Source organism: Sciurus vulgaris (genome assembly GCF_902686455.1).
Source record: "Sciurus vulgaris genome assembly, chromosome: 13".
In the NCBI taxonomy this organism is placed as follows: domain Eukaryota; kingdom Metazoa; phylum Chordata; class Mammalia; order Rodentia; family Sciuridae; genus Sciurus; species Sciurus vulgaris.
In genome coordinates, this window is record NC_136474.1 from 48,537,356 (window position 1) to 48,553,937 (window position 16,582).

A 16,582-nucleotide genomic window follows, 5' to 3' on the forward strand; every position below is an offset into this window, starting at 1 on the left:
CAGTGAGAAATCTACCTAATATTAGATATAATTTTAGCTATTAACTTGTTCTGTAATCTTGGACAAGTTACTTAATAAGTACCAGTCTAATTTTCTTCATCTCAAATGTGGAGACTGGGCTACTTTGAGGTTTTCATACTTGTGTCAATGGTACTCCAAAGTTTTTTTTTTTTTTTTCTATTAAAAAGTTTAACAAAAAAATTAATATGAAAATGTACATGACCCGATTTTTATTTCATAAACAGTTCCTTTGGGCAGGGGACATGGATTTCTCTGAATAGCCATTATTTACACCTGTTTCAAGGCTTCTAACATGATGATACTATTTCCTCATATTACCATTTCAATATTGTTCTGTTGCCCCACTAGATGCCGTCTCCACACATTCGTCTATCACAAGATTCATAAAGGGGTCAAATCCCTGAAATATTCCTTGGACATGTCTGCTGCCCTTTAATTTCAATGATAACTTCTTGTCCATAAATTTTTTCAGCTTGGGAGGGTTAGCTTTGCTCATGTTGTCCACTGGGCAGGCTTAGAGATGCTTTGAAATGGAATTGGCTGCTTTCCTTCACACTACCATGGTAGATTCAGCGTTTTTCGCGCCAGAGGTTTTGAGGAGTTCCTTCAGAGCCCTGCAAAGGCAGGCAGAAGGGAAGCCTGCAGGTGGGGGGCAGCCTCACTATGCTGCTTTATTTAGATATTGAGCTCCTGGTATAGTTCAAATGTACCAGGAAGGATCAAAGGCTTTGGCTGAGGATGAAAGCAAGTAAGTAAGCAAGCAAAAAAGAAAACCGCTGGCCTAAATCCCCTCTTAAGATTCCGTTTTGGTTTAAGGAATTACAGGTCTTCATTTAAGGGAAAATAAAATTCTGGTATTAAAAACAAAAACCTGGGCTGTGGCTGTGGCCCTGTGGTAGAACTCTTATTTGTATGTGTGAGGTACTGGGTTTGATTCTCAGTACCACATAAAAATAAATAAATGTCCAATGACAATTAAAAAATATTAAAAAAAACAGAAGTGTAGCTCAGTGGTAGAGCTGTGCTTAGCATATATGAGGCCCTGGGTTCAATCCCCCCAGTGCTGCTCTCAAAGGCCCTATTTTAGTATTAGATTATGTTATAGTCAATATAAAACTCCTGGGTAAGTCAAACACAATATGGAGAAAGTCATTACTGATATATTTGATATACAATATAAAGTTACACTATTAAGTATCTGACATCTCAGCTGGCTTTTCCTCCAATGAACTTACATTACACAGTCAGCCAAAGTTTAACTGTTAACAGTGGCCATATTTTATTCTAAAATCTGTTTTTGAAAAATCAATTTAGCAATTCACATGATCAGTTTAGCCGGTTGACAAGGAAAGAAGGAAACCAGAGACAATAACAAAGACAGTAGGAAGAGCTGGTAGAGCAGAAATACTTAACAGCACCCTTGACTAAATACAGTTGAAAAGCTCTGGCAATAAACACACATTTAAAATGTCCAGGGTGAAAATATTTTGAAACACAAGTTAGAAATTTGGCTGCTCTATTCTAAGCAAACACTTTAATTGTTGAATCCATACAATTAGCTTGATTTGGCATTTGGGACCCCATAATTAGTATTTTCCTAATTGTTTTATTAACATGAAAAAATTAAGACTATTTTGTTTATTTCACTACATAATAATTCAGAGTCCATTTTACACCCTCTTTTGCATCTTTCCATTTGCTCATCCACTCTGCTGGAGCTTACTCCCTCCCGTGCTGGGCTGGGGAAACAGTGGTCTTAAACCATATACAGCACAATGTCACTTAAGTAAGAGTAACCAGAATCCACTCTCACAGTCCTCTTATCTTCATTTCAAGGTTGTATTTTGCAATTAGGGGATGGATTATGTCATGAGTATGGGACAGTTATTTTTTATTTTCATTTTTTGGTACTGGAGATTGAACCTAGGGGTGCTTTACTTCTGAACTACATCCCCAGTTCCTTTTTTTCTTTTATTTTTTTTTTCTTCTTTTTTGGTACTGGGGATTGAACCAAGGAGCGCTTAACTACTGAACCATATCCCCAGTCCTTTTTTGTATTTTATTTAGAGACAGGGTCTCACTGAGTTGCTTATGGCCTCGCTACATTGCTGAGGCTGGCTTTGAACTCTTGGTCTTACTGCCTCAGCCTCCCGAGCCTCTAGGATTACAGGCGTGCCCTACCACGCCATTTCTTTCATTTTTTATTTTGACCCAGGGTCTCTCTAAGTTGTTGAGGGACTAAACTGCTGAGGCTAGCCGGAACTTTCGATTCTCCTGCCTCAGACTCCGGAGTTGCTGGGATTACAGGTATGGGCCACTACGCCCAGCAGGGGAATAGTTACTAATGGACAAAGTTTGGAGTCTACTTACTTGCCTGCCTCTGCATAAAGACAAAACACATTTTCCAAAAGGCTTTCACCTTGGCTAATAATTTTCAACGCCACTGAAGTTCATCTTAAAAAGACATAACTAATCCCCCACTCTGGTTTAAAATGCTTTTAATTTACACGTACAAAAACATGGGTCGCCCTTAACCTGTGCTATAATGTCTCTTATTCCCGCCCTCGTTAAAAAGGAAAACCAAAACAGTATAGAATCCCAAATCCACTTAGTGCACCGTCGTAGAACACTAGAATTTGCCGACTGACCTCCCTACTCAAGCAGGTTCAGCGCTTGGGTGGCATCCCCCATCCTCACTTCCTGCAGCCCCCACCTCCAGGTAGGCCCGCCCCTTCACTCATAGCCAATGGGACGCGCCGCGTCACGGGGAGGCAACTCCAGCAACCCGCCCCTTCACCACCTCGGGCGTGAGCTGGGCTTTCGATCCTCTTTTTACCCGACCTCGCGCATGCGCATTCTCACTGGACCGTGAAGGGACGCTTAGAGATCGGTTTTCGTCTCCTTTCTTTCCTCAATCTCGCGACTCTCCTAAACCATTCCCACCCTTTTATTGCTGAGGATCCCCTTCCCAGACACTCAGAGAAGGTGCTGCTCCGGCCTTGAGTGCGGCAGTACCCGGATGTGGAGCCGCTCTCGCCCGGCGGGGACTCTGTGGCGGGGCGGAGCGCGGCGGCGTGCGCGGGGGCAGAGAGAAGGGGGCCCCTGGGCCCGGGTGCTCGCCGGACGCCGGGAGGTACCACCGCTGCCTACGGGGGAGGAGGCGGCGCCGGCGCTCGGGCGCCCACCCCGGAGCGAGGGGTCGGGGGAGAGTAAAGGCCAGCATTTCGGCTTGCCTCCCGCCGCCCTCGCCGTCCCCTCCGGGCGAGCCTCCCCCGGCCCTCTGCGCTCCCCGCGCTCCCGGCCGGGGGAGAGCGAGGTTTCCTGGCGGCCGTCGCTGTAGCCCGGCCGGGGAGCCCGGAGGAAGCGGGAGAGTCCCCGCCCACGGCCCCCTCCCCTCTGTCCGCTCGCCGCCACCGCCGCCTCCGAGCCACAGCGGGCCGGACTCCAGTCCGAGCGGGGGGCGCGGCGGCGACGGCTGGGCAGCGGCTGTGGACTCCCCGGGGACCGCGCCGCCGCCCCCGTGAGTTATTCCCACGTCCCCCGGGGCTCGCTGCCGCCCCCGCCGGCGCCGAGAGTCCGGCCCGGGCCCAATTCTCTCACGGGCCCTCCGGCGGCAGCGGCGGCGGCGGCAGCGGCGGAGCCCACCGCCCGGGCCCCGATGAGTAACTCGCGCAATAACCGGGTGATGGTAGAAGGGGTCGGGGCCCGGGTAGTGCGCGGCCCAGATTGGAAGTGGGGGAAGCAGGACGGCGGAGAGGGCCATGTGGGCACCGTCCGGAGCTTCGAGAGCCCCGAGGAGGTGGTGGTGGTGTGGGACAACGGCACCGCTGCCAACTACCGCTGCTCCGGGGCCTACGACCTACGCATCCTGGACAGCGCGCCCACTGGTAAGTCATCGACACCTGGCCGGGCCTGCTTCTTTGGGGAAGGGGCCAGGCTGCTATGGGCATCGGGGCCGCCTCGCTCGACTGGAGTGAACCTAAAGGGGAGAGCCACATGGAATTTTAGTTCTCTACAGGGTAAACAAAAACTAGCAGAAAAGACCCCCTTTCAAGGGAAGTAATGGCAGTGCCATCACCAGGATGCTTTCAAGCCTCCAAGACACAAAGCACCGAGAAGACAACAGACACAGTTCCCCTCCTCCTCCTGTAGGGACGGGGTCTGGAGAGGCCTGTCTAATAAGCCATTGAAATTAATCAGCCATCAAGTAATAACTGTTTGAAGGGAGGCTTGCCTTGCCATATGGTGCTGAGTTGCCAAGGGGCCGTTCGTGCTTCCTATTTGTGGTGATAGCTTTTTTTGTTGTTGTTGCCCACTGTGACACAGAATGACTTGAAGTTGAGTCGTCGAATAATACTATTTGGAACTCTCTGAAATGATTTTTTTTCTAAATTGTTTTAACTTTATATGTTTGTATCAATAGAGGGAAAAATAGTGTGAGCTCTTGAAGCACTTTGTATTAAATACTTTTTTTAGGTGATTTGGAAACACCTGATTTCTTAGTTTGTTAGCATCCCCTCTCAGTAAGGTGATGTTAGGTTCTTACTCATTCACTTAGGGAGTTGGTGTCCTTCTTGATTCACTACATTATAGGGATCTTCTTGTTATTGACTGATTTTTTAATATGATAAACTGAAGGCTTGCTCTCACAAAATAAATACCTGCTTTATTTTAATCTAATTCATTTTCACAGATTTATCCTTGGTGATTGTATTCAGTAGAAAATTTTAAATTGGATACTTATCAAAATTTCTAAATGAGCTGCTTCTAAGATATTATGATTGAATTTGACAAAGCCTAACAAAATTATTTATTTATTTATTTAGTGCTGGGGATTGAACCCAGGGCCTCACACATGCTGGCCAGCATTTTACCATTGAGCTATATACCCAACCTTGCCTGACAAATCTTGAAATGAGCTCATAGTTTTTGCTAGCAGCAATTAAAAAAAAAAAAGCAATAATAGAAATTAACAAGCCAATTCAGTTTTTGCACAGGTAATTTATAAAATTGTTTGTTAACCAGCCTTTTATATACCACAAAGGATCTTTGTGCATGACCAAAAGAAAATAAAATGATTCAACAGTGCAAAAAAGGGTAGCCATGGTTCTGTTTCTTGTGTATTCTTACAGAATACACCATGTATTGTAAGCATAGATACGAATATACTGAAAATTCAAATCTATTCCCCTTAATACACATGGTATTAAACTATATTTACTCTTGAGTGTGCTTTTTGGCTTAATACTACATTGATAATTGTGCCATGTTAGCATGTTTGTGTAGGTCTACCTTGTTCTTTTATGGCTGCATAGTACTCCAGTGACTGCAGAAATTTGTTTAACCAGTACTTTATTTATAGGTGTTTGTATTAGGACTTGTTACTTAAAATGATGCAGTGAATAAGATTCTGTATATTTATCTTTGCATATGTGCTGAGTACTTCGGAAGTAGAATTGTTGCATCAAAGCATGCACATACAGGCTGGGGAGATAGCTCAGTCGGTAGAGTGCTTGCCTTGCAAGCACAAGGCCCTGGGTTCGATCCCCAGCACTGCAAAAGAAAGGGGGAAAAAAAAAGCATGCACAAATTTAAACTTTTTCTTTTTTTTTTTTTGGTGGTGGGGAGTGTACGGGGGATTGAACTCAGGGGCTCTTGACCACTGAGCCACATCCCCAGCCCTATTTTGTATTTTATTTAGAGACAGGTTCTCACTGAGTTACTTAGAACCTCACTTTTACTGAGGCTTGGCTTTGAACTTGAGATCATCCTGCTTCAGCCTCCCAAGCCTCTGGGATTACAGGACTGGGCTTTTTTTTCATATATATATATATATATATATATATATATTTTTTTTTTTTTTTTAGTTGTTGATGAACCTTTATTTTTATTTATTTATAGTGGTACTGAAAATTGAGCCCAGTGCCTCACAGGTACCAGACAGGTGCTCTACCACTGAGCCACAAACCCAGTCCCGGGCTTTTGATAGATGTTGGCTAACTGCATTGTGCAAACATTTTACACTTTATAGTCCCAGGAACATATGCCTGTTTCTGCATACTTTTGAATTTTGTCATGTTAGTTTATGCTGAAGTCTGACCACAACTCAATAATTAGGAGGAATTCTTGGGATCAGTAATTGTAGGTTTTGGGGGAAATTTGAATATATTTCTAGGATAAATGTAAAGTTTAACAGACCCTGAGCTGGGCACAGTGCCTGTTATCCCAGCTGAAGCAGAACTGCAAGTTTGAAGCCAGTCTCAGCAACATAGTGAGACCTTGTCTTAGAAAAAAAATAAAAAGGGCTGGGAATGTGGCTCAGTGGTAAAGTGTCCCTGGGTTCAATCCCCAGTATGACTGCCTGCCCCCACCCCAAAAAAACCCAAGTAGTACTCCAAAACATACCTTGAACTATAGTTATCCTTTTTATCATCTGTGATGAATATATTCAAAATTCTTTTTTCCTAGTTTTATGAAATTATATAGCACATTATCATTGTTGATAGTCATACTCCCAATGTAATAGAATACCAGAACTTATTTTTATTACCTCTATAGTGACTTTTGTGTGTGTGTGGAGGGGTGGGTACGGGGATTAAATCCAGAGATACTACCACTGAGCACATCCCCATCCCTTATTTATTAATTTTTTATTTTGAGACAGGGTCTCACTAAATTGATATTTATGCCTTAGCCTTTTGGTTACTGGGATTGTAGGCATGGGCCCTTGCCTGTCTTATGGTGATTTTTCCCCCCTACTTTTTAAAAAATATTTTTGTTTTAGTTATAGGTGGACATAATACCTTTATTTTATTTTTATGTGATATTGAGGATGGAACCCAGGGCCTCACACGTGCTAGGCAAGTGCTCCATCACTGAGCCACAACCCAGCCCCACCCCCACTTTTTTAAATTGGTGCATTATAGTTGTACCTAATGATGGGATTTGTTGGTACATGTTCATATGTGCACCTGACATAATGTAATTTGACCAATATCTATAGTGATTTTTGTTGCCTGTGTTTTGTAGAAGGAAGTGTTACCTGTCTTATTAATGATTTCATTATCTTTATATAAAAGTAGGTGTTTTTCATAGGTAACTGTTTTAGAATTTTAGTTTAATTTACGAGATAATTTTACACTTTGTTGTATGTAGCAGTTCATCCTTTTTTTTTTTTTTTTGTGGTGCTGGAGATTGAACCCAGGACCTTGTGTTTGACAGGCAAGCACCCTACAAACTGAGCTATATCTCTTAATAACTTATTTTTTTTTTGGTGCTGGGGATTGAACCACAGACCTCAAATATATTCTACCACTGAGAAATGTCCCAGCCTTTAGCAAGCATTTTAGAAGTGCTTCTAGATGCAGGATGGCCATCCTTCATGTGAAATGTATTTTAATTTTTATGGTTTAATTTCGTCAGGATTTTTATTATTAAAGGGTTGAACAAATCATAAGTTCTTGCCTCTGGTTTTGCCCCAGGACTATAATACTACTTCCAGTGTTTTTTTTTTTCCTCCTTCAAAATATTTAATTATTAATATTAATATCCATTGACATTTTATTACATTCTGCAAGATTTACTGTTATATTTAATACTTGATATTTATTTACACAATAGTTGAACTTAAAACTTCTTAATGTTAGTGTCTTACTATGATTATTGAAACCAGGAAATTAGCAGTAATACAGTAGTACTGACCTATATGCCTTATGCAGCTTTATCAGTTGTTCCATTAATGTTCCTTCTGTGGTTCAGAATTAAACATTGTATTTAGTAGTCTTTAGTCTGGTCCAGTTTCTCCTTTTGTCTTTTATGATTTAGACATTGGCCAATAATCACATTTGTCCCTCAAATTAGGTTTGTCTCATGTTTCCTCATGATTAAATTCAGATTATGTATTTTGGACAAGAGTACCCTGGAAATGGTGTTTTGTCCTTCTTAGTGAATCTGACCAGGAGGTATGTTATTCATTTAGCTCATTAATAAGAGTGTTAACTTGGCTGTCACCAGCAGGTTTATCCCCTGTTGACTTCTGTACTTTTCAGTGCAAAGTCAATGTAAAGGAGGTAAATAATTGTGTGTGTGACTCTACAGTATATTTTTTGGGTGGGTACTGGAAATTTAACTCAGGGGTGCCTTTTTAAAATTCTATTTTATTTATTTTTTTTGAGACAGGGTCTGTCTTAAGTTGCTGAGGCTGGTCTTGAACTTGTGATCCTCCTGCCTCAGCCTCCCAGGTTGCTGGGATTACAGGTGTGTGCCACTGCACCCAGCTGACATTTTTGAACTAGATAGGATAACTCTTTATTGTAGGTGTGTCCTGTGCTTTGTAGGCTGACATTCCTGGTCTCTGCCTATGATGCAGTAGCACCCACTCCCTTATGATAACTCATAATGTCTAGACGACAAAGGTCCCCTGGCCAGGACAAAATTGGTTTAGGGATATTTAAGTGTGTGGTAAATGTATGCCAAAAACATAAAGATAAATACCATATTCAGGGGAATGGATATCTTTATTGTGAAGGGAGTGAAGTACAATTGGCAGAAGTAAAGTAGGGACTTTATTTTGGTTATGCTTGGTCTTAAACTGGATGGTGGGTTCATTGGTGTTTGTTATATTTTTATGTATTTTACATGTTATAGTTAATTACAGAAACAAACAAAAAAAGGACTTGGTGTTATGGTGTTTACCAGAAGAACTGTGGTTGCCTTTGTATTCATTTTTATTTTTTGGTTGAGGTACTGGGAATTGAAATCAGGGGTACTCTATCACTTAGCTACATCCTTGGCCCTTTTATTTTATTTTTAAAATTTTTTTGAGACATTGTCTCACCAAGTTGCTGAGGTTGACCTGAAATTATAGTAATGCCACTGCACCCAGCTGATTATTAATTTTTTGTGCTGTACTTATATCCACATTGAAGGAACAGAAATTTTATTGCAGAATGTTTGGGAATTAAGAAATGCATAACCTTCAACATAAAATTTGTTGGAACTTTTCTAAGGGTTAAAGATTCTGGAATGATTGGTTCATTTTGGATCTTTCTCTTATCCCCTTACCACATGTTGGAGATTTTAATCTGGGAGTTGTATGTGGGTCTGAAATATTTTGGTATGTCTGTTTTTTCTTTCAGGAGATACATGTTTAAATTTATGTTCTGGGATAGTTGAACTTTACAAAGAGGAACATTTGGTATATGTTTGAATGATAAAACTTGCATTTTGTATCCAGATACTTTTGATTAAATTGTAGTCAGCAAGAAGGTTGTGGAAATATATGGGTTATTATTTAGTTAGTTTGATGTTAATTTTGTGAAGTCTATAATCAAGTAGGCATAGTTGACATTGGATCATTTAGATACTAATTTACATGATTTGGGGAAAATGTTTTTACTTGTGCTGGTTTTGTAATCACTTGACTATAGTATTATATTGTTACCAAAGAGAATTGAAAATCTTTGTATTTCCTATAAAGGTTTTTTGTGTTATTCTTGGTATGTATAACAAAAACTTAGAGGTAAAGAAAATCAAGTTTATTCTAGGCAAGCACTCTAGCCCTTAAAATGTTTACTCAAAATTAGCTTCCAGTTGTAGTTGGTACAACGTGTTTTAGGGGCAACTCTTCATCTTTTATTTCCTTTCCTAGCAAAGACTGTTTCTCAGGTCACATGTGGAAAAACTATTCAGTTGAAGGTTTAAAAGTGCTGACTCTGGTTGACCAGTGGGAGTGGGGAAGGAAATGGATTAATAATTCTCACTTTTTCCTTTTTAAATTTGTTTCTAGATCTGTAGTAGAAAAGGATATTGTCAGAGAATGGAGCATTAGGTTAAAATAGGACTTGAGGGAACATTGGGGAATAGAATGCCAGACCAGCAAAAGTTGAAATATTGTGAGAGATTTCTTGCTAATGGCCTCTATAAGGAAAACTTGATTTTTGTAAGGATCCTGCTGATTTTAAAGATGTTTATAAAAGAACTTTTATTTTTTATTTCTGTCTGCTAATAATGTTTTAAGTAATGATCCATTTATTTATTTATTTATTCATAGTGGGGATTGAACCCAGGACCTCAAGCATGCTAAACTACCACTAGATTACAGCTTGATTGAGCACCTCATTAAATCAAATAGTAGACTTGTATGTCAGTACTTCTCAAACTTTAGTAAACACAGATATCCTGGGGACCTTTTAAAATGCAGCTTCTGATTCAGTAGGTCTGTGATTCTACAAGAGTATTTTTAATAAGCTCCTAGGTAATGAACATATTACTCATGGACACACTTCGAATAGCAGGCAGGATATTAAGTGACTATTTGTCTACTTGAGATGCACAAGTTCTCTGTTTTTATTTCTCCCCTCAGCAGATTTCAAACCTTGATTTATTGTTAGAATAATATATGTTTCTAAAAGTAGACTGGTAGTCTGGGAGAAGAGTGTACACAAAGAAATAAAGTTAGGCGGGTGTGATGGCATATACCTGTAATCCCACTTACTGGGGACGCTAAGGCAGCAGGATCACAGGCTAGCCTCAGCAACTTAGTGAGGCTCATTCTCAAATAAAAAGTAAAAGGAACTGGGGATATTTTTCAGTGGTAGAGCACTTGTCTAGCATGCATAAGGCCCTGGTTTCAATCCCCAGGATCCCAACCCACCTCACAAAAGGAACATATAACAGTTTTCTGATATATGTATTTTTTCACAAGTGTAGTACTATCTTTTTGTATGTTTATGGTAGTATACCTATAGCCTTATCCACAAAATTTGCTTTTTCAAAGAGCTTTTGACTCATTTGATCTGAGGTTAGAGAGGTAATTATCCTAAAATAACAAAAGGTAACTCAGGCTCCCTCAGATTAAACTATCTAGTCACAAAGCTAGTGAATGGCAGAAATTAGGGATGAACACCTAGTTCATTGCTTTTCTCCTTTGTCATGCTTCCACTTAAAGTTCAGTAGTTCAGAAATTATCACTATCTGTAATACTTTTCTTGTGGGAAAATTGATTATAAAATTTAAATAGCCAGTTTAGAAATGAAATGTCCAGTGCTTGTGATTATCTTTTCTTTTTTCCTTCTTTTTTTTGTACAACTGAGATTTTATTGTATAGTTATGCCTTGGTATCTTCAGGGGATTGATTCCAGGAACTCCTGAAGATACCAAAATCCAAGGATACTCAAGTCTCTCATATAAAAGGAAGCAATATTTGCATATAATCTATACATGTTCTTCTGTATATTTTAAGTAATCTGTAGGTTACTTACAATATCTAATTACAAAGTAAATCCTGTGTAAATAGTTGTTATACTTTTTTGTTTAGGGAATAACAACAAGGAAAAAGTCTGTACATGTTCAGTACAGACATGGCTTTTTTAAATAATATTTTCATTCAGTGGGTGCATACAGAAGGCTGATGGTAGTTTTGTGCTTATTTCTACTTGATAAATGTTTTGTTTGCCTTATAAATAATTTTACTCCTTATATAGTAAAAGTGACAATTATTTTTATACCTTAAACACTCTACTTGAAGAGAAATATATGTGTATACTCATCTCTCCTTTGATAAAGGTATGTTAAGTGTGTTCTTCAGCATTCTTTTTTTAAAATTTTTTTTAGTTATTGATGGACCTTTATTTTTAATTTATTTATATGTGGTGCTGAGAATAGAACCCAGTACCTCACACATGCGAGGCAAGTGCTCCACCACTGAGCCACAATCCCAGCCCCTCAGCATTCTTTTTATTTTTTCCCATTATTTCTGTCTTGGGTATCTTTCTGTGATAGCGCATACCAATGTTTTACTCTTTTTAGTAGGTACAGGGTATTTAATAGTTAAAAATGTTTTATTTAATCATTCTCTTTTACATTGTTTCCTTTTTTGTCATTTTATTTTATTTATTTATTTTTGTGGTACTGGGGATTGAATCAGGGACCTCACACATCCTAGAGGGCAAGCACTCTACCACTGAACTACATTCCCAGCCCCTTTCTAGTATTTTTAACAATGCTGCAACAAGCATTTTTGTATGTATACATATATGTGTGTGTGTGTATCTTTGGGTACACTTTTTTTCCTTCTGTTTTTGCAGTATTGGGAATTGAACCGGGGACTCTTTACCATTGAGCTACATCCTCAGCCCTTTTTATTTTTTTATTTTTTATTCTGAGACTGGGTCTCACTAAATTGCTGAGACTGGCCTCAAACTTGTGATCCTCCTGCCTCAGCCTCCCAAGTCACTGGAATTTTAGACCTGTGGGGATCACAGATGCATGTCTACTATGCCTGCTTTGTGTTTAATTTCTATGTTAATTTATTATAGGAATTTCTCTTATAAATGACATGATTAAATACTGTCTACGCTGATTTTGAAATTCATTCTTTTTTAATAGAAGAGTTTAAAGATATGTTGGGAGAGTTATAGATTTTGGGGAGATACTGTCAAACACATTTTCTTTCTTTTTTTAAAAATTTTTTTCTTAGTTGTAGCTGGACTCAATACCTTTGTTTTATTCTTTGGTGCTGAGGATCGAACTCAGTGCCTCACGTGTGCTAGGCAAGTGCTCTACCACTGAGCCACAACCCCAGCCGCAGAGACATTTTCTTAATGCAAATGAAATATTGGTTGGAGCCAAGCATGGTGGTGCATGCCTGTAATCTCAGTGGCTCAAGAGGCTGAGGCAGGAGAATTGTTGTTTGTGGCCAACCTCAGCAACATATTGAGGCCCTAAGCAATTTAGTGAGACCCTATCTTAAAATAAAAAAATAAAAAGGGTTGAGGATGTGACTCAGTGGTAAAGTGCCCCTGGGTTCAATGCCCAGTGCATCCTATCATGGAAAAAAAAAAGAAGTTTGGAAGTGGATGGTGTTTTCTGTCTTACATTGTTGAAATTAAAAAGAATCTTTTTGACATTTAAAATAAAACTCTTTGAAATTAAATATTAGACTAACATGATGTCCTAGATATGTTATTATTCTTTAGACATGTTAAATTGGGGGAGGGGTACCCCTGCTAGAATGAAGCACTCAAGAGGTAAAGTTTGTAATCAGACCCACCTGGGTTTGAATTTGAGCCTGCCGTTTCCTAATCTGTGACTTCAGGCAAGAGCCTTGTTTTCTTCATCTTTTGCTTAGGCAAGTGCTCTATTACTGAGCTAAATCCCAGCCCTATGGTTAAAAGTCAGTGAATCTATAAATCAGAAGTAGAATTTCTTGGATGGTCGAATAACATAAAATTACGCCACAGTAACTAATTAAATTTGAATAAGGGTAAATGAATTATAAATTCTTTTTTCTTTTTGGTACCAGGGATTGGTCCAGGGGCACTTAACCATTGAGTCATATCCCTAGCCCTTTTTTATTTTTTATTTTGAGTCAGGGTTTCACTAAGTTGCCTAGAACTTCACTAAGTTGCTGATGCTGGCTTTGAACTTGTGATCCTCTGCCTCACCCTTCTGAGCCGATGGGATTATAGGCATGTGCCTTCATGACCAGTAGAAATTCTTTTTAATGTTAGGTGAAATCTTTTAATTTGGGCAAGAATTTTTGTGGATTAGCTAGGCAACATACTAGTCTACTGAATATTTTTTACTTTTATTTTTTGTGCTACCAGGGATTGGACCCTGAACTATCTACCACTGAGCTTTATTCCAGACCCTTTTTTTTTTTAATTTTTTTTTAGTTGTCAATGGACTTTCATTTTATTTATTTCCATGTGGTGCTGAGAATCAAACCCAGTGCCTCACACATGCTAGGCAAGTGCTCCACCACTGAGCCACAACCCCAGCCCATATTCCAGACCCTTTTTTATTTTATTTTTGAGGCAAGCTTATGTTAAATTGCCCAGGCTGGCCTTGAAATCATAGTCTACTGCTGTAGCCTCCCCAGTAGCTGGGATTATAGGTATGTTCCACTGTGCTCAACTGTTTTTATTTTTTAAAAGCTTTAAAATTTATCATTAATCATAATATTTTAAATATCTAAGTAGATAAGTCAGTTATATTAGCAAATATTACTCTTCTAGAAACTAAGCACTACTAATATAGTCGAACACTGCATGTGTATTGTTCTCCAGTTACACTGCCTTCCTTCCTCTCTTAACTATCAGATTAGTTTTTATCATTACTATTATGTTTTATATTTAAATGTCATGTCTTTCTATGTAAACAGTATGTAGTACTATATTTGTTATACTGTTTCTTCTGTAATTTAAAAATATTCAGCATATGATTGCAGGATTCTTCCTTGTTGAATTTTGTGGCTGTCAAACATTCATTTTAGGTATTCTGTTGTATATCTAATATGTAGCCATTTTCTTGTTAATGAGCAATTAGGTTGTTGACTTTTTTCTTTCGCTGTTAAATAATTGCTAATTTAGACAGTCTTGTTCCATATTGAAGTGCTTAATATACTGAACTGTTGTATTGAGAACTCTAGTTTTCTGTCATCTTTTGTATGGGGAAATGTTTTGAAAGGCTGAATACTTTATTATGTACATGTATAAAGTAAGAATAGAAATTGGGATGGGGTCTATAGGGAAATTTAATATTTTCCTTTAAATACTGCTTTGAATTTGAGCTTTTCTGGCTTTCTCAAGAACTTATGGTTATTGATCTTGAGTAGCATGCTTTACTGTTTTTATAAAAGTTTGCAACACAAAGACTTCAGCTATGTGAATTCTCTTAAGTTACTGAACTTCAGAGAGATGCCATTAAAACTTAGAGCAGATGGTCATTTGAGTTTTAATAGAGTGAGTCAAAAACTATTATCAGGTAGTTCATTTATTGGTGGCAGATGTCTTCATAAGAAAAGAGCATTAACTACCTCTCTAGGGTAATACATGAGGTAATATGGCATTCTGTAGCAAGAAGTGTTTTTTTTTTTTTTTTTAATTCTTTTAGTTGGATACAATACCTATATTTTTATTTAGTTGTTTTTTTATGTTTTTTAGAATCAAACCCAGTGCCTCATTCGTGCTAGGTGAGCGCTCTACCACTGAACCACAACTCCAGCCCAAGAAGTGTGTTTTGAAATGAAAATTTCTTTTTTCTTCTTTCTTTTTTCAGGATTGGAGATTTAACCCAGAGGCACTTAACCACTGAGCCACATCCCTAGCTCTTTTTATTTTTTATTTTGAGACAGGGTCTTGCTAAGTTGCTGAGTCCGGTCTCAGACTTATGATCCTCCTGTCTCAACTTCCCAAGTTACTGGAATTTCAGACGTGCACCACCACACCCGGCTTGAAATTAAAATTTAAGGTGTAAGTCTCCTCAGGGTTAATGGTTTTATGAGAATGAATTTGGTAAATGTAGTTGGGGGAAAATACTACCTACCATAAGAGGTCAGTAAAATTTTGACCTTGTTATTTAATGCCCTTTTCCTGTTTTATGGTCTCTTTAAATGTTAACTTTTAAAGTCAGTTGCATTCTCATTAAAAATTCTATAGTGCTCATATTGGTAGTGGAGTGGGTTGCTTTGTTTACATTTTTCCAATTCCGAGGGATAGTCTGTTTCACAGCTGTTCAATGGCTTTGTTGGCATTTGAACTGTGGGATCCAAGAAAGGATTTGGATGTGCTTTTGTGTGCATTAATGGTTTTCCTGAAGTATTTTTTAAAACCATGAATTGTAGAATTTTTTTTAACCAGTTGTCATTGTATGTTTAAATGGCTCCTTTTAAAGAAAGCCTGTACATCGATTATGAGCTCATGAATGTTATGTTATTGTACTTTGTGGAAAATGAACTTAAGAGATGAAAAATACGTAAATAGGATAGTAGTTGCAAACAATTTTTATTTTTTTCTGTCAAGTGGGGAGGTGGGTATATATTTTCCCTGTGCACTTTCCTTAACCAAGGAAGAAGAGCTGCACAGTTAGTTCAGGATATACCTCTAAGTGCATATTGGATACTGACTTTGTTAGTCCATTTTACTTTTTTTGTAAAGTAACAAAATTGGAGACCTACTTTAGACCTTGTTCAGGAACTTAACCATTGTGTGGACATTTACTGTTAGCAGTGGTTGATACTAATTCTGATACTTTGGATCACCTTTCCTGTGGTAAAACAGATAATATAGCTATTAGATGCTAACATCAGACATTGTGGCATGAGGAGTATACTTATGTTTTCATAAGCATGACATAACTCCGTGTAAGGATTTAAAAAGTAAGAATATAAGTAGCAGCTGTGTACCTTATTAGTAAAATGATTTGAAAGTTGATTTCTGTAAATACTCTTGTAGGTCCCTCATGTTTTTGTTTTTCATTTTCAATTTTAAGTGATACGTACATTATCTCTGATGTTTATATTTTATTTTATTTTTTTTGGGTGCTGGGGATCGAACCCAGGGCCTTGTGCTTACAAAGCAAGCACTCTACCGACTGAGCTATCTCCCCAGCCCCATATATTTTAAGTGCTTCTATTCACCTAGGTGCTTCCTTAGAATTAAAAAATTTAAGAATTAGAAAATTTGGAAAACCACAAGGTGCAGTGCCATCAGCACGTTTTGGGGATTATCTTTCTAGTGTTTTTGTTGTCTATTATGTCTTTTTTTTTTTTTTTTTTTGC

The 16,582-nt window shown here is 38.6% G+C and overlaps 1 protein-coding gene and 1 pseudogene across 2 annotated transcripts in view; one reads left to right on the top strand and one right to left on the bottom strand.

The window, feature by feature from the left end:
* Window positions 1-288: 288 nt before the first annotated feature.
* LOC306642537 (small nuclear ribonucleoprotein G-like) lies at window positions 289-2,663 on the bottom strand (annotated as a pseudogene). Its single transcript has one exon. The product of its transcript is annotated as a small nuclear ribonucleoprotein G-like (transcript).
* Window positions 2,664-3,673: 1,010 nt separating this feature from the next.
* The window catches only part of MIB1 (MIB E3 ubiquitin protein ligase 1), a 132,334-nt gene continuing 119,425 nt past the window's right edge, over window positions 3,674-16,582 (top strand). The window contains exon 1 of the mRNA XM_079108293.1: window positions 3,674-3,908. Coding sequence (XP_078964419.1) covers window positions 3,680-3,908 — 229 coding nt within the window. The 5' untranslated portion in view covers window positions 3,674-3,679. The remainder of the gene's footprint in view (window positions 3,909-16,582) is intronic.